The following is a 24,684-nucleotide window of genomic DNA, read 5'->3' on the forward strand; positions in this document are numbered from 1 at the left end:
CCGCCTCATTTGTGAGACAGCAACAGTCCCATCTCCCGGGGTGACAATGCTCGGCAGAAGGCGGCCATGCAAGCTACACAGCGACAGATGGCACTATCACCCCATCACGGGTGGAGCCGTACTGGAAGGTTCTGGAAGTAATCTGCTCAGTGCAGGGAGGCATGCCACTGCTTGTTAGTTCTCCTTTCTCTGGGGAGCTGGGTTCAGGTGGGGTCAGGGCAACAGGGGACAGGCACAGCCCCTAGCATGCACGTGGATGGAGAGCTCTTACCCTGGGGGCTGAGCTACGTCCTGGACATCTGCCCCCAGCACTGGGCCACAAGCCTGGATCACAGAAGGGCCCAGGACGTGAAGTGTGTGGAACTGAGTAACTGATGCTGACCCATGGCCGTACGGCTGACCACAGCTGCAGCCGCTTCAACCCTACCCCCACTGCTAGCCGGACTTAGGGGGGACCCCCAGTTACCTGGACTTATAAAAAGGGCATGGTCCAGGGGGAAGGTGGGGCTCCGTGGAAATTTCATTTCCAGTAAGAGCACAACTATAAAAACAAATTTGATGACCCTTTGCCAAGACAAAAGTGTTTGCTGTTAAGCCCCAGGAAGGCCACAGTGCCACTAAAATGTTCAGCACACCCCCCACGGCTCACGGGCGGGGGCGGCCATGACCTTCTCTGGTCTGCCTTGGGTTGCTCGGTAAACAGCAACAGTAGAAATAACTCATTTGTTTAGCTAAACTCCTACTCACTCTGCAGAGCCCAACTCCTACATCCCCTCCTCCGTGAAGCCTTCCAAGACTCTTTTCCTGCAGGCAGAATTTCCTGCTCTCTCACCAGGGCTCCCAGGTCTCTCTGCACTCTGTTATTACGGTATTATTAATAAGACGCATAGCTAATATTCACCGAGCCCTTACTATATGCCAGATGCCACGTGGACTGCTTTGCATTCATCACATCTCATCCAGCGCTCCTAACACCTCTATAAGGCCTGAGGCTCTCTGAGGGGAGGTGAGATGCCCTAGGGCACACACCTAGGGGGCTGGGATCTGAACCCAGGCCAGCCGGAATCCAGAGTCCACACTGTCAGTGACTGGGCTGTCCTGTCCAGGCTTACCTGCCCAGGAGGCCTGGGCCCCCCAGCTAGGGGCTATGCCCATTTCATCTCCATACCCAAGCCTGGCCCAGACACATCAGAGGCCTCCTCAGGTGAGCAGCGGACACGGGCGGTGAGTGTGTGTTTGGGGATTAGAGAAGCCAGACCTCGTGATGGCAGAGAAGGTATCCCACAGGCAGTGGGAGGTGAGGGTGCTGGTGTCTGCAAAGGGGGTAAGTGGGGAGGGACCTGGTGTTTGGGGTTGGGGAGGGGAGGGAGCAGGGGGAGGGGAGGAGAGTTAAGGGAGAGGGAGGGGGAGGAAAGGGGAGCTGAGTGGGAGGGAGCAGGAGGAGGAAGGGAGGAGGGCTGAAGGAGAGGGAGCTGGTGTGTGAGGGGGGAGGGAGGGCAGGCCCCCACCTTGCGGTGCTGCTCGTAGTTGCGGATGAAGTCGCGCAGCTGCTCCTCGCGGCTCTCCAGCGTGGCATACAGCTGCTGCATCTGGCTCGCCAGGTCCGTCTTCTCGCCTTTCAGGCGCTTCCGGTCGGCTTTCATGGCTACGGGGGCAGAAGAGTGAGTCAGTGCCCGGGGCCCTCACTGGCCGATGGTCCCAGAGGCCGATAAGAGACCCAGCCTCTACCCTCTTTTTAAGAGAAGAGAAAATGGGGTACAGGAAGATGACGTTTCTCTCCCACGTGCCCCGGTCACTTAGTGGCATCCCCAGGACTCGAACCCACTGTTCCTGTTCTCACCTCTCAGTTTCACTGATCCAATCAGGGTGGCAAGCCCTAGCCTGAGCATCCCTCCCAGCCCTGAATGGAAGAGGGGTCTCCAGGCAGAGGGAGCTGGAGGCCTGGCAAGCATCTGCGTCCACGGCCCAGAAAGCTGACGGTGCCCCACTCCCTGCGGAAGGAGCCCTCACGGTCCACTTGGAGCCCCAGGACCACTCGGCCCAGCGCGACAGTCCATCGTCTGGTTCAGTTCCTCCGCAGGAGAAGCAGTTGATTAAAAATACCCAGTGAGTGGGGTGCCTGGGGGGCTCAGTGGGTTCAGCCTCTGCCTTCGACCCAGGTCATGATCTCGGGGTCCTGGGATCAAGCCCCGCATCAGACTCTCTGCTCAGCAGGGCGCCTGCTTCCTCTTCTCTGCTCAGCAGGGCGCCTGCTTCCTGCCTGCCTCTCTGCCTACCTGCGATCTCTCTATCAAATAAATAAATAAAACCTTTAAAAAAAAAAAAACAAAAAAACACCCAGTGAGATACAACACCGAAAGTATTCACAGCGGAACAAAACACAGCTGCATCACACTCCATCAACACGGGACACTGCTGAGCCCCCCGAGCCACCACCACGGAAGTAAAAAGACAATGCAGAGAACGGCAGAAAATACTTCCAAACTGTCTGGTAAGGGCCTTACGTGCCGAATATACAAAGAACTCTTAAAATCCAATAATAAAAAGACAACCCGAGTAAAAAACAGACAAACCACCTGGACAGACATTTCTCCAAGAAGTGGTCAATAGGCACATAAAATGAGCTTGACGTCATTCGTTAACAGGGAAACGCAAATCAAAACCCCCACCAGATACCACCTCACACTCACCAGAATGGCCAAAATAAGCAAGACAGACTCAAGTGTTGACACGGATGTGGGGAACCTGGGACACCTCCCAAGCTGCTGCTGGGGATGGATGGAATAGGACCGCTGCCATCTTGGAAGAGAGCCTGAGAGTTTCCCAAGTGATTCAAAGTCAAGTTGCCCCGTGATTCAGCAATCCCTTCCTAGGCACGCACCCAAGGGAAATGAAAACATAAGTCCACACAAACACACAAATGTATACAACAGAATGGGTCCCAGAAGCCAAAAGTTGCAAACCCACCCAAATGTCCACCAACTGATGAATGGGTTAAAAACAACACAGTGTGGTGTACAGCCATATAATGGAACGTTATTTGGTAAGAAAAAAGCAGCACTGGGTGGCTCCGTGGGTTAAGCCTCTGCCTTCCATTCAGGTCATGATCTCAGGGTCCTGGGATCGAGCCCTGCATCGGGCTCTCTGCTCAGCAGGGACCCTGCTTCCCCGTTCCCCTCTGCCTGCCTGTCTACTTGTGATCTCTCTCTCTGTGACAAATAAATAAAATCTTAAAAAAAAAAAAAGCACCACTTTATGCTGCACCATGGGTGAACTCTGAAAACATTACGCTATGAAAAAGGAACCAGTCACATACGGTGTGATTCCGCAGACTTTATGAACAGTCCACGGTAGGGAAGACTAAAGAGTCAGGAAACAGACTCATGGTGGCCCAGGGCTGGGGGTGGAGGCTGGCGGGGATGCGTGGCTGGAGGGGGGGTGTCTGGAGGGCATGGGGTTTCTTCCTGACCTCATGAAAATGTCCTAATAGTGACTGTGGCGATGGACATACGATCTGTGACTAGACTAAAAACTACTGAATTGTACATTGTAAATGGGTGAATTGTATGATATGTGAATTATATCTTAACAAAGCTGTTTCTCTCTCTCTCTCTCTCACACACACACACACACACACACACACGCACACGCAGGGCCACGAGCTCCAAGCAGCTGCCTGGCAGGCAGTGTGCCTTTTGCTGCCTGCAGACTCTCTCCTTGTGCCCAGGACACCCCTGCTCTTCAGCGAATGGCGCTGCTGAGTCCACGGTGGGCTCTGGCTCCAGGGTGGGCTTTAGTGCCTTTCCCCACAGGCCCCAGAACTCTGTTCTCTCCCTGGAGAGAACACGGAGGAAACCTTTTGTGTGAGAAGGCACAGAGTAGTTAGGTCATTTTCCCAAAGTCACACAGCCGTGTCTGACCCCAAAGCCCACACAGCCGACCCTACACTACGCTGCCCTTATAGAAATGTCCAAATGGGGTCCTGGCCCACAGCAAGCTGAGGGCAGTGATATGGGGCAGGCAATGGCTGTGCCATCCCACCTCATCCTGAACATCCACCCCACAAACTCAGCCTGCCACCAGGTATGACATAAGGACCAAGGACCCTGGGCTCCCAGCCCGGTGTCCGACAGAAGCTGATGTCCTTCCGGCCCCGAGGGTACTCCTTCATCCTTTTGCCCTTTGACTCCCTCCCTGCAGCCTGGGTAGAACGGGGCACAGGCAGGTCAGCTGGGGCCACGGGGAGACCCATGCAGCGGGGACCCTGAGTCCTGGGCAGGCCTTTACATTCTAGCTTTCAACTTGTCCCCCTGCAGCTGGACACGTCCTCTGTCCTCATCGCAGTAGCTTAGCTCAGTGCGGCCGGAACTGGGCTGCAGGGCTGTGACTCTACGGGACAGTGACAGTGGAGGCCATGGAGCACGAGCTCATCTGCTGTGGCTCCTGTCAGGCAGGGGGTGGCCCCGGGGAGGGCTGGGAGGCAGGCAGGGCTGGGCTAGTTTTGGGCCCTGGACCCTAACATGGTGTGACTGCATTCCTGGTGAGCTTCACTTTAAGAAAACCCAAGATCTAAAGACGTCGTAAGTGGGTCAGAAGGAATCTCGCAGGAGAGCCCAGGCACAGGTGTCACCGAGAACTTGGAAATTTCCATCTGAAGTCTGTCATTAGATCCTAGATCCTGGCTGCACTCCAGTGACAGAGGTGGAAGGTGGGTGGGTATTTTTATCATCCCATTTCATAGGGGAGCAAACTGAGGGCACACAGCCAACAAATGGCAGAGCTGGCTCCGACCTGGCACCTGACTCAGGCGGGTTTCAGACTGTCGAGGGGAGTGGTTCCGAGGGGTAGGGGACTGCGGTGGGCGGTGGGCAGCTGATCTGAGCAAAGTCACCATAGGGGGCTCCCAGGGGAGCCTCGGGTGGGACCCTCCATCTCAAGGGAGCAGCTGAGCAGGTGTCATGGACTCCCCCGGGGAGCACGCCTCTGCCCTTCAGCAGGCAGGGGAAGTCATGCCTCTGCCTTTTGGTTGGAAATTAATCCCCCTTGGGCTCTGATTTGTCTCCTTCATTTGCCTTATCTGGACAAACACCCAAATTCCAGACTTTGCTCTTGGCACGGGAGGCTCTGGGAAGGCTGCCGCCCCTTCCCTCCAAAGCACGGACGAGCCTCCCTTCACTTTTGCCACATGGCCTTGGAGAGGGGCGACGTGGCAGCCTCTTGCTGGCCTCCATGAATCCCCACGGGTCCACCCGTGCAGCACCCGCGCGTGCAGCCGCACGAACCCCCATCCTGTCCTTCAGCGGAGCGGTGTGAGTGCGTGTTTCTCTGTGTGTGGGCAGCCTCAGTGGCAGGGCAGGAGGCCATACCTCCCCCATCCGGCTGGGGGCTCCTGAGAGCAAGGGCTGGACTTCCGCCCTCAGACTGGTAGCTCCTCCCTAAGAGGAAACGGAGAGCTCCCCCAAACTGCTGACCAAGCCCCTTCTGTGCGCCGGGATCCATGCCTGCTGCTGTCCGGGGGACAGGGAGGAACAAGACACGGTCCCACTCTTGGGTGGTCAACAGGGCAATGGAGAAGACAAACCCCTCCCTACACACGAGGATGACACTAGACTCGCCCCACCCTGCTCCTTACCAAGAGAACCCCAATTCTGTTTGCGCCCAGCTGAAACACTCATCCCAAGTTCCCTTGCAGCTAGAGGGGGCATGTGTCCAATTTTGGCCACTAAGATGTACACAGGGGTCTTTGGGAAATCCCCCCTTTTCTTTTTTTCTTTCCTTTTTTTTTTTCTTTTCTTTTCTTTTCTTGAGAGACAGTGCTGGAGTGGTGGGGGTAGGGAGGAGGGGGGAGGAGCAGAGGGAAAGAGAAAATTCCAAGTAGGGTTCACGTCCAGCGTGGAGCCCAGTGTGGGGCTTGATCTCACGACCCCAAGATCATGACTTGAGCCAAACCCGAGTTGGACCTTAACCAACTGTCACATCTAGGCACCCCTCCCCTGTTTTCTTTCTTTCTTTTCTTTTCTTTTTCAAGATTTTATTTATTTATCTAACGGAGAGAGAGCACAAGTAAGCAGAGTGGCAGGCAGAGAGAGAGAGAAGAGAGAGAGAAGCAGGCTCTCTGCTGAGCAGGGAGCCCGACACGGGGCTCGATCCCAGGACCCTGGAATCATGACCTGAGCCGAAGGCAGCTGCTTAACCAACTGAGCCACCCAGGAGCCCCCCTGTTTTCTTTTTAGTAAAAGATCATAGCATAGTACACTAGCAGTAATTATTCCCTTTTGCCCTTTTGTCTTCTTCCTATTGGGAACACAGACGTGACGTCCTGAGGCACAGCAGCCCTTTTGTGAATACAAGAATGAAGACACAAGCTGAGAATGGGAGCAGACAGACAGACAGAAGGGGCTGGATCCCTGATGGCATCATCTGGGCCGGGATTCCTTATAATAGGAGAAAATTAAACCCCGCTGTTTCTGGGATTTCCCATTTCATGCACCCCAACACATTCCTAATGGACACATCAAGGTAGGCTGTGAGAAGTGCCTTCACCCCACCATGAAAGTTTCTGCTCCATGGTTCCTTCACATGAGCTCTACCTGGAAATTCTTGCTCTATGAATTCTGAGCTGGACCCCACCAGGCTGAGCACTGAAAAAAACAGGAAAAGCCGACTCTCTGGGAATGAATGCCGAGTGCAGATCCCTTAAAGACGAAGATAAGGAACTTCTAGAACCACAGTGTGAACAAAGAAGCTGCTGCGTGATCTACCACAGCTTTTCAGAAGCACACACGTCCGTAACTTGTCAAGAAAACTCCACGGGGATGTAGGACCTGGGGGCAGGCACCTGGGGGCCCCTGCATTGGCTTGAGGTGGGAATGTGTGTGTCTGCACCCCAATTGAGCCTGACTGCCCCCAAGTCTCCAGAAGCTGGGTCATCCGACAGGGGGCTCCCTGATGGGCGGCAATGGCATTACAACTCAGCAAGGTGGGTCCCCTAGAAGTAATTTAAACTACCAATTTACGCAGGTAGGGAAAATATGCAGCGGGGTGCCTCCTTCCTCCGCTACACGTCTGCTTTTAGCTCTCCTTCAAAACCCCATCCTGACGTTCTCCAAATGCTGCTAAGGCAAGATGAGGTCTGCGAGGCATGAACCTACCCCTCTCTCTAACCAGCCTCCTGACTCGGCCCAAAGCTCCCCAGCTCCGTCCACCTTCTCAGTCATCCAGCTTCACCCAGGCGTGTCCCATTCCAGCGGCCAGGCCGCCGGAACCACTGCCATGGTGACGGGTGATGTCATGCCCAGCGGGCCCTGCGGGATCACGGAGGGAGAGCAGCTCAGCTCCTGGGAATGTGGGGACTCTGAGGGTGGGAAGGCGGGCGCGCAGGGAGGGACTTATTTTCCTAATTCTCAGGAGGCCGCATGCCTGCATGAGACACGGGGGGGCTGTGACCAGGGTCCCCGCTGCGGGCCCACGAAGATGGGAGCTTCTCTGGGGAGGTCACTCTTCTCAAGCTTCTGCGGTGGCCCTTTCCACAGCAGACCCCTCCTTCCTTTCCTGGCTCAGAGTGCTGCGGCCCCTCATGGACGTGGGGCAGGGGTGGGGGGGTGCAGCCTGAGCCCCAGTTTAGCTTCTGCAAATGCACTTCTGGGAGGGCGAGGAGCAGAGAGCAAGAGGGTCTCTACAGTTCCCCCTCACTCCCCCCGTGGGGAAAGCAGACCCTCAGCTCCAACGCGCTGGTGAAGGGAGGTGTTGGCCCACACGTGAGGGAACCGGACAGGCTAACTGTTGGCTTTCGAGCCTCTGGGGGCTGGGCGCCTAGAAGGTAAGGAATTTTAGAGGGCACGTTTGAGCATGAGCAGATTCTGCTAACCCACCAAGGCAGTGCATGCAGAGAGAACCTCATTGGGGAGTGAGGGACCAGGTTCCCCAGCTTCCCCTCTCTGAGTCTCAGCCCAGGCCCCCAGCATGAGTGTGCTCAAGTCTGCGAACTTCCTCTGGCTTCTGAGGGTCCAGGAGGCATCACCTCTACCACTGACCCCCCACAGATGCGTCCATGGCCTGGACCAACGCCACACAGTGGGGGCAGGATGGGCATTAGTGTGGAGTCTGAGGGTTTGGGTTCTGTCCCCGGCTCTGAGCCCCTGAGCAAGTCACTAGCCTCTCCCAAGCCTCGATTTCCTAGATGTTACAGTTTCCGTGCACCGGGCACTGCTCTAAGCCCTGATGCGTTCCTACCACTCAACGGTCGCAACCACTGTATGAATTCCTTCCATGTTATAGGACGAGGAAGGAGGTATCCAGAGAGACGGAGGACACTGCTCAGGTAGTAGGTGGCAGTATTCCCACTGGCCCCAGCACCAATCCACCTTCCCTCCCACTCTGTTGCTCTGTGGCTTCCAAAATTCACCCACCCCCAACCAACCTCCTCTAGTCCCGTTGGCCTCATCTGTTGCTTGGGAACTTTGTGTGTGTGTGTGTGTGTGTGTGTGTGTGTGTGTGTGTGTGTGTGTGTGTGTTGGGTGTGGGGGAGGGGCCCCTGCCTTATGGAGGAGGAAATTGAGGTTCAAAGGGTTAACTTCCTCACCAAGACCCTCATGGCTCCAGGACTGGAGCCTGGACTTGCATCCCTGACATGTGACCTTGAACCCCTCACACTCCTTCCGCACCCTATTGTGGAGGCACATCGCCAGAAACAGCAGAACCTGCATCAATCCACAAAACCACCGGAGATCCAAAAATCCACACCAGTTACTCCTGCTCCCCGGCGCTGTTTCTGCAGCTAACAGTCCCTTGGGAGGGCCTTCGGAGGTTTCCATTAAAGGCAGCGTGACATTCTTGTACGCACCCCATGACTGCTCCGTGGCTGCTGGAAGGAGGGAACACGCATGCGTGCAAGTCGGCAGCTCGTAAGGAATCCCACCCCACCCCCACCCCTGGCCCCGTCACCCCACGGCTCGTAGGATCCTCAGCCCGCCCAAGTCCGCACAGTCAGACTTCCCATCAGTCTGACCTCAGGAGACCGCAGGCCTGGTTCTGGATGGTCCCAAACCAGGAGGCCGTACGAAAATTTCCAGCCTGGTGAACTCCTCTGGACAAAAGGGCTCTGAGGTGGGGAGGGGTGGTGGAGGGCAGGGGCAGGCAGACCTCAGCCCATGCAGGTCCGTCCCAGCCACTGCCAGCGGCGGGGGGCGGGGGGGGGCGGGGAGGCTGTCTTTCCCCTTCAACATTCTCCTCCGGCTGAGCCTGTGGCATCCACGGAGTCTGGGAAAGGAGGGGTGGGCAGACAGGAGCCAGAAGAGTCTAGCAAACCACTCCGGAAAAACACCCACCAAAATGCTCTTCCAAACAGGTCACGGGCATAAAAGCCGCAGCTTGGGGCATATCGTCAATGGTATTGTGACAGCGCTGTGTGGTGAGAGGTGGGAGCTATGCTCGTGGGGAGCACAGCACAATGAGACTTGTTGAATCACTACTTCGTACACCTGAAACGAATGTACCATCAGCTATACCCAGATTAGAAAAATAACTAAAAAATTCAAAAATAAAAGCTCTTTCAGCTCAAATTCCCTTTACAGAGGGGGAAGTGGAGGCCCAGAGAGGGAGAGAGGAGAGCCAGTATCACAGAGCGAGCAGCCCAGGTCTCCTGATTCTTAGGCCAACGTGGTTGTGTGAAAAGCTCAGCACTGGAGTCTTTAACTAAACCTGTTTCTGCATCTGTAGAATGAGGACTGGAAATGCACTCACTCCTGCCGGATACGGAATGGTCTGAGGTGTCTGGGGTGAACGGTCAGGTGTGGACCGTGAGCACGTGGGGAGGACGCCGGAAAGACACAGTTTCAGGGGGCGACTGGGTGGTGCCGTCGGTGAAGCGTCTGACTCTTGATTTGGGCTCAGGTCATGATCTCAGAGTTGTGAGATCGAGCCCCGCGTCGGGCTCTGTGCTGGGCATGGAGCCTGCTTGGGATTTTCTCTCTCTCCCTCCGCCTGCCCACCCGACTCCCCGCCGCCCTCCCCGTCCCTGCCCCTGCGCACTCTCCCTCCAAAATAAAAACAAAAAAGAAAAAAAAGAAAGACACAGTTTCAGATTCACAGAGCAGAGCCCTGGATTCCAGTCCAGTCCTGCAGGTAACTTAGTCTGGGCGTTCTCTTCGCTGTTAAGGGGAGGGTGGTAACCTCTACCTTGCGAGGCTCTATGACCCAGCATCTGAATACAGCAGGTGCTCATCAAACGTTAGCATCTCCTCCCGTCTCCCAGTTCCCCGTCTCTCCCGTGCCCCAGGAGGCCTCAAAAAACACTGGTTGACCTGACCAACAGCCTGGATTCTGGGAAAAGCGCCCAGAGAAGAGGCCCAGGGCAGGGAGATGCGAGGGCCCAGAGCAGGGAAGCAGGTGAAGGGCCCACACTCACGGCCCCGGGATGGGCAGAGCCAGGTTTACTTTAGTTTTTCCTGTCCAAAAGCTGAGCAAGGTGAGTTCAGAGCAGGTGCGGAAGAGATGTGGTCTCTTCCCTGTCAGGTGGCACTCGGGGAAGTGTGTGTCTGACCAAACCACACCTGCTCAGCCAGGCCTGGTCAGACATGCCCTTGGCCGTGTGACCTGGGTTCTGACCTGGGGTGGCTCTGTTTCTCATGAACGGAAACTTCCTTTTTCTTCTCACCAACAGGAGAAGTGGATTAACTGGCCAGCTCAGTCAATGAGTGGCAGCATTGGCACTCGACTCTAGGACTCTGATATGCAGGTCCATGATCTTTCCAGAATCCCGAAGCGTCCCTCTCCAAGGGCAGCCTAGAGTTTGGCAGCATAACCTCTGCAACCTCCTGCCTGGAGTAGGAAAGGTACATGTCTGGAAACATCTGAATACAGAGTCTCAATTTCCAATACTATGACCATGCAGACATGACTAATCAACCATGCTCTGTAGGAACCTGGGTTGATTAGAGATGTCTGCTATGGCACAGGAGGGAAAATCAGATTTGCTCTGCCTTGGATGGGATTGATCAGAGACTAGTGATCAGAGCTGGCGTGTTTGACATCGGCTGGGCGAGCCTCGTCTGGGCAATGCTGTGCCAATACCAATGCACCCTATGGAATCAAAGTCAACTCCATTTAACCAAAAGGGAGAAGCAGTCCTCTCAGCTGGCAGGAAACCAGTCCATTTAGATCTGAGACAGCGGCAAACAAACTCCTATTTGCACACTCCAAGGTGAGCGAGCATAATCTTCCCTCCATTTGGTCCAAGATAAATGAAGGTTCCTGGGTCTACTTACAGATTTCTATGTCCAGCCGTGACTGGCAACAGAAAGTCCTTGGGGGCAGGGACCCAGCCTGCCTTGCTCACCATTGTGTCCCCAGCATTAGGACAGGGCCTGGCACATAGTAAGTGCTCAGTAAATAGCAACCAACTGACTCTTGAGTGACAAAAAGGTGCACATCCCGGGGGACCATGGGGACCTGCTCCATGGCCATCACTGAGCAGCGTCCAACATATTCCTGCACCCTGGGGGCAGAGATAATCCTGCTTTCCTTTGCAGGCCTCCCCCTGCCTTCCCTGGGTTTGACAGCAGGCTGATTTCCCTTGTGCCTCCTGACAGGCCTGCGGAGCCGTGGGGCCCTCAGGGCTAATTGCAAAAAGGCTACGGCTCTCGCCAAACTGCCTTGGGCTCCGTGCTCTGTGTCCACAGCCACTTCAAGTTGCTCTGGTCTCACTCCACACAGGACACAAGGAGACTCAAGTGGACCACAGCTTTGGCTGACCCAGAGCACCGGGAGTATCAGAGCTGGGGACGGACCCCAGACACCGTGCTTCCAGCACAGGCAAGACCCAGGGTCTAGGAGCGAGGGGATCTGCTTCTCCCACGGGGCTCCCCTCATTTCAGCCTGCGCCTTCCTTCACCTCAAGGAGGCCACGTAGGTCAGGAGGTGTGGGAAACGGAGGCCACCCCTTTATTATAAGAGCCTGCTCTGACTATCCACATTCCCTGCCCCTGCCCCATGCCTTCCACTGGATTTCCCCCAGTGTCAGGGAAACGTGCAATTCTGTCTCCCATCTTTCACAGAAAACTGAGCCCATGTCGCTCTCCAGCTCTCATTCCATTTCTTTTTCCTTTTGGGGCAAAAGCTCTTAAAAAGGGTTGTGCACCGCTGTGCCTCATTTCTCTCCTTCCACCCTCCCTGGGACCCCTTGGGCTTGTCCCCTACTTGTTCTTCTCAAGGTCACTGTAGCCTCTGTGCTGTGAACCCCACAGGCCCGACTGTCACACTCTTACCGGCACAGGTGATGCCTTCGTGTGCCCTCCCAGCCCCCTCCTCCCGGTTTCTCACATCTCTGGCTCGTCCATCTGGGGCTCTGCTGATCTCTGGGGAGGGGGCCTCTAGGTCTGAGAAACCTGCCCTTCTTTCCCGTTTCCTGGTGGCTCGTCCGGCCTCCCAGCTTGAGCTTCAGCTTCAGCCCTGCGCTGTGCCGTCCCAGCGGGCTGTCTCCAGCCCGGCCCTCCGCCCTGCACCCCGCTCAGAGCCCAGAGCCTCCCCACACCTCCGACGGGGGTCCAACAGCACCTCCAACTCAGCACGTCCAAGAGGGAGACCCAACCAGACCCCAACCCCCTGCTCCATCCAGTCCCCTCAAACCCAACGCACGGGGACTTCGTCTTCCAGTTCCTCCGGCCCCAAACTCCAGAATCTTCCTTAACTCTACTTCTCTCGTGCCCCACCCCCAATTCCTCAACAAGTCACGTCAGCTCTACCTTCAACACATGACCAGAATCTGGCCACTTCTCGCCACTCCTCAGTCACCACCCCGGTCCTGCTGCCAACATCCCGTGTCTGTGTCATGCAGTGGCCTCCTGAACTGGTCTCACAACCCTTCGGGCTCTGCCAGCTCAGCAGGGCGTAGTCCCCTCAGATGCAAATCAGATCATGACTGTCCCGCTCCTCTCCAGTGGCTGCCACCTCAAGGGCGAGCGTAGAGTCCCTAGAATGATCTAGAAGAGACCCGTGTTTGTCATCCCTGCCCCCATGCCTCTCTGACTTCCTCGCACCTGCATCCCACTGCTGCCCTCTGGCTCCTCCTGGTTCATGCAGATACGCTCCTTCCTCAAACGTCACTTTCTCAGCGACGCTGTCCCTGGACCCCCTCCTCTGTCCATTCTCCTTGGAGCTTCCCACCGTCTAACACCACGTGATCTGTGTGTATCGAGGACAACAGTCACTTAAGCACGCCTGCCCTTCTGGGAGGGCTTCCCAGCCTTCTCTCCCTGTCAGAATTCGATGAAGCTTCTTCCTGGGTTTCCAAAGCCCACAGTCCACACCTCTGTCTGGGGTGTGGATGCCTGGCGCTACCTCAGCTTAGCACTTTGGGAACCTGCACCGGCTGTCAGCTCAGGGCCGCCCAGCCTTCTAGACCAGCCTAGAATTCTCCCGAAGGCAGGGCCAGGGCCCCATCTGACCACATTTCCAGTAGTCGGGATAAGGGACGGCCCACACAGATGAAGAAAGTGGGGGGGATATGGGACTTGAGGGCTTGAAAAGGGTGACGGAAGGTGCCTATTTTCTCAAGCTGCCCCCCTTCCTGGGTTCTCTAGCTTCGGGGCTCAAGAGAGGACCACCGTTCCCAGGGCAGAGCACGCAGCTGCACACAGGGCCCTGCTAGGACCCATCGCGAGAGCGTAAGCGCAGGTGTGGACTAGAGGGTATACTGGCCAGCGGGAGCAACCACTCCAGTTCTGAATGGGGCCTGCACTGCCACACCTTCCAACTTTTCCAGAGAACTCCAAACTCTACCTTGTCATAATTTTTATGCCTTATAAACATCTCTTTATTTTTCAATATTGGCAATTAATTGTAATACCCAACCATGACTGTGGGCCTCGTGTGGGTGCTGGACCACAGCCGCCATCTACAGAAGGGGCACCCCAGGAGAGATGTGGGCCCCCCTGCAACTCCACGGGGTGAGACCAGGGACAACAGCAGCAGGGACCAGGCTCTGTGGGCAGAAACCTGGCTTTGAAGCCCAGCTCCATTATTCACTAGCTGTGTGACTTTGGGTAAGTTCCTTAACCTCTCTGTGCATTTCCCCTCCTGCAGAAAGTAGGGATAATAGTTTCTACTTCATTCTACTGCACTGGCCGGCAGAGGAGAGCAGAAGCTCTCGGTGCACCTGACTGCTCGGCTGGGTCTGCCATTCTGAGTGACAACCCAACAGCCGTCTCAGAGCTGACGGGGTGGTCTCGGGAGGGAATGGGCACCCTGTCGGGGAGCTGGAGTAGCGCCTTCAAGACCGATGGCTGGAATGCTGCCTGGGAGCCTGGGCAGGGTGGTCATGGGAAGAAGGGTGCATAGCCTTTATCCGTCTCAAGAGTCTGTCTCAGGCTCAGACGACCGGGGCTCCCGGCGGGAAAACCTTAGATAGGAAGGGCGAGGCCAGGCCCCAGGAGGGCAGGAGACACCTGCAAGGGTAAAGTCAGAGGTGCTATGGGGGGGCGGGGGGGAGGGGGAGGCCCTAGCTGGGGGTGGGGACCTGCCATCACAACCACCCATCCCTCAGCTCCGGAACGCTCAGGGCTCACCTGGAAGCCCAGAGGATGGCGGGGCCCAGGGAGCCAGGCCCCCCACTTCCTGCCGAGGGAAATGGGAGGGCTGAGGCAGGGAGAGGGTGGTGTTTGTTTTCCAACCTCCAAAGGCGAGTCCAGGAAATGTCCTCCTTCCTCCGAATCACCACTAAAAATAGTGCCAAGGGATGGGCCCGGAACACTGACATTCCCTAGACCCAGGAGCAGGGAGGGAGCAGAGATTTCTGGAAATGCAGCATGAGCCGTGGGTCTCATGCCCCACATGAGGACTATTTTTAAACAGCTCACGTTGGTCTGTGAGGTCATTCTCAGGCAAGACAACAGCCCAGAGAGGAGGAGGAGGAGGAGGCATGTGGTGCAGAAGAGCCACCAGAAAGGGAAGCAAGGCAGTGTGCTGTGTGGCCTTGGGGACTCATACGCCCTCTCTGGGCTTTGGTGTCATATTCTCAGGATGGTCCATCAAGGGCTCTGGAACCCCCAGGAGGCTACCCTGGAAGCCTAGTGTTTTGGGAACTGGTCTCACCTGGCGTCTCGCCAACAGAGACGCAGCAGAGCTATTCAGGGTCAAATGAAGGTGGGAAGTTGGTGGCTATGGTCAGCCTCTTCTTAGGCACGTTCAGGAGAGGGGCCGTAGACCTCTCCAGAATGTGGATCCTGGAGCCAGGCTGTCTGGGTGTAAACCCAGTTTGCTACTCACTAGAGGTGTGGCCTGGAGCAGGTCCTATCGTTCTGGTTTTTCACATCTGTACAAGAGGGTTAAAAATAGCCCCTCCCAACGCGCATGTCCGACAAGCACGCGTCAGGGCTCCCCAAGGACCTGCACTAGAAAATTCACAACAGCACCCTCTGTAAAAGCTCCAGACTGGAAACCACGTGACCAATCTTCGGCAGGAGGGCCGCACCCATCAGCGTCCCTCGGGGAGGTGGACAGCTCACCCTCATGAGAACCAGCGGATGACAACGGCCACACGCAACACGATGACCGTCAAGCCAAGAAAGCCCGACGTGAGAGCCTGTGCGCCACGTGACTCCCTGGATAGCAAGGAAAGAAGGCAAAATGAATCTGCGTGGTGAGACGTCAGGGAGAGCTTTCAGGAAGCTACTGATGGACGACTTCTGGATCCGGGTGCTGCCGTCATACATGTGTGTTCAGTCTGTGACACTTGGCCGAGCTGTGAACTTGCACTTTTCTCCACATACGTGTCACTTTAAGAAAATGCTTTAGAAACGGCGTCTACCTCCTCGGGTTGGTTTTCTGCATCCGTCACACTTGGAACGGTGTCCAGTGTGGGGAGAGTGCTCGGTAAATGTCAGCTCTGATCCCCTGGGGGGTAGGCGGCCCCCATGCCAGCAGGGGACACCGCACGAGATGGGCGGGTCCGGGTGTGCGCAAGGGGAGCAGCCGCCTCACCGTGAATCCCGCAGCACCCTTGGGGCCGGGGAAGGAACATGAACGTGGGGTGGTCTCGGATTCAAAGTCCAGCTCCGTCCTGCATAGGCAAAGGCGGTGCCTTCCATGTGACCCTGGGCAGAGGACTGAGGCGGAGACTTCCATGAAGGTGCCCAGATCCGGCTGGAGGGAGGAAGGTCCATGTGGGGCTATGATGAACGCCAGGATCCCAACGGTAACCGTGGCTAATACTTCCTGCGTGTTTTTCTAGGGATCAGGTATTGCTCTGCCTTATAAGTTGTCACTACATTCTCCCTTATAGCAATCCTGTGAGGCAGTTACCATCAGCGATCCCAGCTGGCAAGTAAGGAAACTGAGGCAGATTGGTTTGGCTGACAACCAGCTGATAAGCGGTAGAGGCAGGATCGGGCCCAGGTCCTCTGGCTTTGAGTTCCTGCCCCGGAGTGTGTCCAGGTGGGCAGTACCTAGGGCTGCATGGATGCTGACCTTGGCTGTGGGAGGACTGGAGCCTAGTGGCCCCATCCCAGGAGACCTCCCCTCTCTTTCTCCTGCAAACCTCAGGCCTCCGTCCTCCCCGGGGGGCCTATTTGGGTCACCTCACAGACCCAGGGCAGCCGCTGGGAAAACACGAGTCACAGTCACAGCAGGACATCGGATCTTTCCATGCCTCTCCCCAGCCAGGTACCACTGGGAAGCCATGGAACCTCTCAGAGACTCCGTGTTCTCTGGGCCACGGGTGTATTAAAAGCCTGCTGACCTTATTGGCTGAGATGTGTCTGAGGATGAGCTTCATAATCCACAGGGACCTTCAAAGGGACAAAACAGCTGCCACCATGAGGGATGATGGCTGGGGGCCGGCAGGTGCCCACCTGTGCAGTCTGGGGGCATACATCTGTCTATTTCTGTCATGAAGTGTAAACCAGCCACATGGCCACGGATCTGGGCCACCTCCTCAGATCAGCTTTTGCAACCACAAAATGCATTCTGGTCCTCATTCACTTGTCTCTTGGGAGCCCCTCTGCAACAGCCCTCTAGATTGGCAGAGGAAGAAAGGGGTGCTTTTTAGTTGACTCCCTAACGCCTTGGCAGCAGGAATTCTGGTGTTTTTTTTTAAGCTTTGCTATAGAGTCTCTGAACTCCCCACCCCCCCCCCCCAAGGAGGAACGTGACTGCAGCAGAGGTGCGGTAGCAAGAAATCACAAGAACAAATTTCGTCCTAACCATTGACCCCTGCTTCCGTGGCGCAGCGGGAGACGGAGACCCTGCAGTCCCAGTCTGGCAAGTCCCCGCAATGACAGGTTCTTGCCATCAGCCTGGCCAGGGCCCCAGGCTACCTGACACCACTCCTTTGTTGGCGGGGCACACGAGTTTTATGGCAAGACGGGAAGTCTACTGTAATTAAGACCTCTATAAAATATTCAGACCGCCGTGCCCAGATATATTAATGATTATATATTTAAATGTTAATGAGTGTAATTAGATGAAAGATTAGCCAAGCCTGTCACTAAATATACATTAAGGACTGATAAACTCTCGTGCTGTAAAATTCTATGTGTGAACGAACAGAAGCACGTAGCCTTCTCAGGTGGACTTTGTCTTATTGAGAAAAAGCTCAACAGGTTGCCCAGAAAAGGGAGAAGAGTTAGGTTGCTTGGTAAGAAGCAGGGGGGTCAGAGGGCAGGACCCTAAGGACTCCACAGGGCTCTTGGAGATTGTGAATATCAGATGGGTAAGTAAATGTGGACATTTGCATACCTCCATGGATGGAGAACTCACTATTCTTAGGAGCAGCTGGTTTCAGTTCTAAATGATCACATCTCAGAGGTAGGCTCATAAAAATGGTTTACTGGGGTGACAGTGGGGTCTCCCCTAGAATATAAATGGCTTAATTCAACCACACAAAACTAATGAGATCACAGTATCTGCAAATATTGGTTTTTTCTCTTTTAAAGATTTACTTATTTATTTATTTGAGAGCAAGAGAATGAGAGAGAACGTAAGAAGGGACAGCTCAGAGGGAGAAACAGACACCCCACCAAGCATGGAGCCTGATGCGGGACTCAATCCTGGGACTCCAGGAACATGACCTGAGCTGAAGGCAGTTGCTTAACCAGCTGAGCCACCCGGGTGTCCTGCAAATATTGTTTTAAAACAACGTATCATCCTGCGGATCAAGAATGAGAAGAGCAGGACTCTACTACAGCCTTATTAATAGAAACCCTTATATTTGTTTACTCAGTAAAATCTTCCTATGGGCTGACTGTGTGCTGGGCACTGGGCCAGCTGCTGGGAGCCTAGGTCAGCCAGGCAGATAACCAGTCTTTATTCTGGTGGAGACTGTGCTGTACCAAGGGAGATACAGGACAAATTAATTATTTAAATATATGCTGACAGGTGCCTCGTTAGCGCAGTAGGTAGCGCATCAGTCTCATAAATATACTGAGGTCAGGGTATGCAGGAAACAGCCAGGAATCCCCGGGGACCTCTGCTGTGGGTGCTGTGGTCTGAGAAGGCTGGCCCTACTGAAGGATGGAGAAGCCATACAGGCCAAGAGTGAGGAAGAATGTGCAGGCAGGAGGAACAGCAGATGCAAAGGTCCTGAGGCAGCAAAGGGCTGCCATGGTGAGAGGGCTGGGAGATGAAGTCGAAGCAGGCCAGGGGCCAGGTCAAGCAGGCCCATGCAGGAGTCTGGGTTTTCTCTGAAGGGTAACAAAGTACCACAAACCAGGTGGCCTAAAACAACAGAAATATATTGTCTCGCAGATCTGGAGGCCAAAACCTTGAAATTGAGGGCTCTAGGGAAGAAACCTCGCTTGCCTCTCAGCTTCCAGTGTCGCCAGCGAGCCCTGGTATCCCTTGGCTTGCGGACACTCAACTATCAACTAACACTCGTTCCACTCAACTATCTCCCCTGGCCTTGTCCGCTCTGTGTTCCTTCCCTTCTCTTACAAGACAATTGTCCAGGATGATCTTGAGATCTTAACCTTAACTACATCGGCAAAGAACCTCTTTCCAAATAAGGTCACATTCACAGGCCGGGGTAGACATCTCTTCTGAGGGGCTCACTACGGCACTACCTCAGGAAAGGGGTGGGAGCAAGGATGACCTGCCTTACGGAGACTGAGCTAGGGCAGGGCGGCCGGTGGTGTGGAGCACGGTAGTGGCAGTGGAGACCGACCAGGGAATTAACCCGAGATAGAGTGAAGAAGGAACTGTGCCTCCCGGAGGGGAAGTGGTCAGAAGGAAACACCTAAAATACAGACGGGTCAATGGGGCAGACCTGGCAAGGTGCCCCCAGCACCGCTCAGGACCCAGACCCGTCCACACCGATGGTCTGCCTGCCTGGCAGGTGCTCTGTGGAGGAGAGATGGAAGCCCACGTCCCTGGAGCTTGATCACACCCGCTCAGAAAGGCCACCTTGGAGCCCACACTCCAAGCAAGAGTGAGCTCTAGGCACGCAAGGCATCAGGAAGCCACATTTCTCCTTGACAGGTGATGAACTGGCCCTATGGGCTATACATCAGTTTCTCGTGAGTTTGATTCACAGGAGTCTGTCACGAAAAATCTGACTTTTCGGAGCTAAAGAGCAGAATGTAGACTTGGAACAAGGAAATGCCACCCCTTCCCCAAGCCACTATGGCCTGTCCAATTCACATAAACCTAAAAAATGAATATTTATATCATGCTTCCTGCACATCAGCATTATTCTAAGTACTTAATATATTATTAACCGCTATAGTGGCCCTCCAAAGAAGGTGCTAGCATTATCATCACTCCTATTTTACAGGTGAGAAAACTGATTGACAGGTTAAGTCATGCAGCCAAGGTCCCACCTTCGAGAAGCACCAGCCTCCTGAGGCTTATTTCTCAAGATCCAAGGAAACAATTTAGCCAGATCTGGGAGAGCTAAGGAGCAGGAATCTGGCAGGGGCAGGGGCTGGCCTGGGCCCCACCAACTGACTGCCCGACTGTCGCTCTAGATTCACCAGAGGCTTTTCAACGGCTCCTCTCACTTCCCTCTAAGCAAGGAGCATGTGCCAAGACTTTCCCTGGGAGAACGGCTTTCCTGACAGTGACAAATGGCCCCAAGTTCCATGGGAGCCAGCAAGGGCCCTCCTGCACAGGCAGCGTGAAGCTCAATTTCTGGACAGATCGCTCCAGAGCGCTGGAAATGCCCAGCTATGAAACGTGAATCCCGCAGAGCATGCCCGGTAATCGGAGCCTTGGCACTCGGATGGGAACAGGTGACACAGCACACAAAAAATCCCAGCGGCAGCAAAAATAACCAGCCCTAATGCCCGCTGTGAAAGTACCCCACAAGCGCCCTGCGAGGCGGGCGGGTGAGAGCCGAGAGCCCCACTTCACACATGGGGAAACCGAGGCTCAGAAAGCGAAAGTCACACAGTGCACAAATGATTCAGAGACTGGGCTGGACTCGAATCATAGCCTTCTGACCCTTTGAACCAATCCTCCCCGTCACTGAATCCCTTCTGTGGGGCTGACTTGGGGAGCTCAGGGTAGAGGCAGCCCAAAGGGCTTGGGACTTATCCAGAAGGACCAAGAGTGTGATTTCAGCCCTTTTCCTGGATTCAGAGGTCAACCTTACTTCCTACTCAGCCTGTGAGTCTTGGCCAGTGGTTCTCCCCAGACAGAACCCTCCCCAGGAATGAGCTCCAGTCTCCAGATGCTCTTAGTAATCCTTCCCATGTGTCCCAAGATGTACTACTAGGTTGTGTGAAACACAGAAGCAGAGGACACAGACCAATGGGCAAGCAGAGAATTTCTGAGTAGTAAAAGAAGTGTTTCTCTAATGTGCCACAGGGCCTTTGCACATACCATTCACGCTCCCCAAGATGCCCCTTCCCAATCCTAAGCTTGCAGGTCATTTCTCTGCCTCCTTCAGGTCTTTACTGTCTTGTCTCTAAAACTCTAAAACTCAAACCCCCCAGTCTGGGGGTTCCCAGACCTCCTAACACATATTTTGCTCCCATACTTTTCTCCTAAAGCTCTTTCCCATCTGATATCATGTATGTTTTGCATTTACTTATTACCGTCTAGCCCCCCCACCCATGCTCCCACCCCCTCAAAGAGCATGGATGGGGATTTGGATCATTTTCTTTTCTGCTAAACTAAACCCACAGCACTAAGACCAGGCTCTGGCAAACGGAAGGTGCTCAATAAATATTTGTGGAAACATTTAAAAGCATACACTCCCATCGGGGGTGAGTGTGGGTCCAGAAGGGATGGGAAGGCAGAAGAGGTCTAGAGGAGGGAGGCTCTGAGCTCCCAAGCCTGGCAAATGGAGGCTCAGGGTCACTGCACAAGAGGGGACGGCATCTGCAAAGCTATGGATGTGTGCAGAAAGCTGGTGTGTTTGGGGGACCGCACTCAATCCAGTACTGCCCGAGCTCTGCAAAACCGGAAGCTGTGAAGATTGCTCCCAGGTGAGAAGCTGGCTGACAGCTCTGGGGGAGCTCGCGGGGAGACCATACCTGGCGCCTGGGGCACAGCCAGCTTACCTGTTTTAATACATATATGTTTTATTTCAATTTTTAAAAAATGTGTATTCTTTTTGGCCCCGGATGGACCTCTGCAGGAAAACTCAGAGGCTCAGAGGTTTCAAAGAGGGTTTGCACACCGTGGGTGCCTCTTACGTCCAGATCCCTGTGCTGTGCCCTGCGTGGGGGTGGGGTCTGGAAGAAACGGGGCTGTGTACCCATAGGCCAGTAAGGTGGAGAGGTGACAACTCACATCTCCAAGTATGGAAGGTTCCATCAACCCAGAGACCAGGCACGAAGCATCCTCCATCCCACCCCCCGCCCATCCCTGCCAGCAATGGAAGAGACTTGGGGCTTCATGGGGTCTACTTAGGACAAATTTTCCTAGCAATGAGGATGCAGGTCCCTGTGGAAGGTTCTCTGAGCAGAAGCCTCTGTCTCGGCCAGCAGGCGGCTGGCTCATTTGTTAAGAGTGGGGCTCTGTAGCCTCTACTTACAAGCTGGGTGACTCTGGGTGAGTCTGAGTATCTTTGTGCCTCCAGCCGCTCTTCTGCAACACCGGGAGGATACCAGGCCCTGCCTCACAGGCTGCACAACCACATAAAGATCCCAGAACAACGTGTGCAAGCTCAGGGACTTGGCTGCACTCGTGACTAGCAGTGGCGGAGAACGGATCTGACCTGAGGCGGGGGGGAGCCGAGAGGCTCTCCGAAGCTGCCCGCAGCCTGGGGATGGCTAAGGGTAGCAGACGTGCTTATGCAGAAGGAAGGGGTCGCAGGAGCTGGCTGGACCATGTCCTCCATCCACGCCTCCCAACGCCCCTCCCTGCTCTGGACCTAAGGATGCTCAGGGGTCCCTCTCCTTCACCCCTGACCTTGGATCAGCCGTGCGGAAGACAGAAAATGCCTGCTTTTGAGGGACTGATGGCCAGGTCAGAAAGAGAGGTCTGAATACAAATGAGAGGTCATGTTTATTTGTTTTCCTCATTCACGCATTCATTCAGGCAAACTTTAATCGGCTTTAAGCCCTGTACCACGCCAGTGAAGAAAGAGAGATACCCAAAGTCTTTAATAATTAATCCAAGGCAGTAAAGGGTTAATAAAGATTGTGGGAATGAGCACTGGGGGGAGAGGGATAGTCAGAGAAAGAGAGAGAGAGAGAGAGAGAGAGATCGTGAGCTGGACAGATCTTTGGAAAGGCCTCCAGAAAGAGGCAGGACTGGGGCCTTTCTGGAATTTCAGATGCTTTGGGGAATGTACAACCAACCACTTCCAAAGGCTGCGTGTCCTGGGAGCTCGCACTCTGTGTGCACAGAGCTGGGCCTTTGGGAGACCTCAGGGCATTTGTAAGCAAGGGTGGGGCAGGGTCACATACTCAAGCCGGGTCAGGGAGGCCTGGATTCTAGAGGTAACATATATATAACCCCTCCGTTTCACACTAACTGGCTACAAGAACAGGGCAGGTCCCAATCTCTGGGGCTCAGTCTTCCTACCAGCAAAACAGGAATAAACCTCCCTCTCCAAAGGCTGAGCGGAGGTGTGCCCTGTTCACGAACACACTAACATCTGCCACGTTTGTGTAACACTCTTGGCGATCTTGGAGGACACGTCATTTTGGTTGTCTGAGTTTCCTAACCAGTGGAGCTCTGGAGCATCAAACTCTTAGCAGAGGCCTTGCTTGAACCACTTCCTGACGATCTAAGCTTTTAACAGCACAGTGATGATAGTGAAGGAGCGAACTCGTTATTCTGAAAACCAGTAAATACAGGAGAAGAAACTCAAGCCTTCGTCCTGCCTCTCCTGGAAGAAGTGGACCAGCAGGTAACCCCATGGGTGGAGGGGAGTCTCTCTAGAGAAGGATTCCAGCCACCTCATGAAGAAGGAAGGCCAGGCGAGAACACTGCCATTTTGTCACGTCCACTCAGTGTCGGGATTCGGGCACTGCACATCCGGGGCTGCCAAATGTGACCAAAGAGGGACAATCAGACAGCGTGTGCCTCCTGAAGCAAGGACCCAACATCTCCTTTGAAAGCGTCTTGCAAAACACAAAGAAAATGATCAAGCCTCCAGATGAACTTTAACTGTACAGGGACTACAAAGGACAGAGGAACATGTTGAAAGACACCACGGGGATGCAATTAGCAAACTCTGGACTTCTTAAGGAAACAAGAGTGAGGAATTTCCTCGCCAACGGGCTGACAGGGACTAAGACAAACACGACACTTCGTCCACCAGTAATTAGCGAGAGTAAAAAAAAGAGAGAGAGAGAGAGAAATGAAGAAAAACTTCAGATTTTTAAAGACGCTTTAATTATACTGTGTGGATTTTACTTGAATCCTGATTCTAACACAAGGTAAAACATAAATTTAGGAGTCAATTAGAAATGTGGGTCGCGGCTGGCTATCTAACTGTTTTTTAAGGTATGATCATAGTTTGGGGATTATGTTTAGTTTTTTGAAACATTCATCTTTTCTAGTGATGCAGAACAGTATTCACAGATGACATGACATGTCTGGGATTTGTTTCACAATTGTATGGGGAGAAGGAGAGGCTGCAAGTGGGACAGAGCCGGACATGGGGTGACGGATGCTAGGGCCTGGTCATTGCACTATTGTACGGACCTCTGTATATGACTGAAATGGCTTCTTATCAAAGAAAAATGCCACCAAGACTCACAGAGGACCGCTGATGCTTCTGCTGAGTGGTCCAGACTTGGGCGCCCTATAGAGTTCGTTTTGCCCTCTGCTGTGTGGCTGATGGGCACACCCCCTGCAGGGGTGCTTAGAGCAGCCTCTCCCTAGCACCTCCCCTACCCTGCTGTGGGCTGCACGATGGGACTTGGCTCATTAGTACTGTGTCAAGCACGGGCCACTCAGCCCGAGCAAGGGGTGCCCTTTATGCCGAGGGGCTCAGAAGTTGGGACTTCGGTTAGGTGAGTTCTCGGGCAGACCTCATTTCCTCCCTGCTGCTCTGTATGGCTTGGAGAGCTGCGACAGCCTCCAGACAGATTTTGGGGAGCGTCAGGCTGCGATGCTACCCTCCCACATTTCCATCAGGGTTCTGGGGAGGGGAGGGAGAAGCTACTGGAGCTCATGGCAACCGGGACGGGCTCTTCCCGCATCCCCCTGGGCTCTGGCCCTGAGTCTGGTTTACGAATCGAATCGTCCCGTCCTTTGCGGTCATGGCCCGGATGGCACTCGGGCAGCTGGAGG

The 24,684-nt window shown here is 54.5% G+C and overlaps 1 protein-coding gene across 2 annotated transcripts in view; it reads right to left on the minus strand.

Annotated features, from left to right (window-relative positions):
• The window catches only part of KAZN (kazrin, periplakin interacting protein), a gene marked incomplete at both ends in the record, with an annotated part of 432,776 nt that overhangs the window by 52,898 nt on the left and 355,194 nt on the right, over positions 1–24,684 (minus strand). For both annotated transcript variants that reach the window (XM_080801783.1, XM_080801784.1), the window contains one exon: positions 1,509–1,645. In XM_080801783.1, the coding sequence (XP_080657909.1) occupies positions 1,509–1,645 (137 nt within the window). The remainder of the gene's footprint in view (positions 1–1,508; positions 1,646–24,684) is intronic.

This window comes from Martes martes, assembly GCF_963455335.1.
Source record: "Martes martes genome assembly, chromosome: 4".
Classification (NCBI taxonomy): domain Eukaryota; kingdom Metazoa; phylum Chordata; class Mammalia; order Carnivora; family Mustelidae; genus Martes; species Martes martes.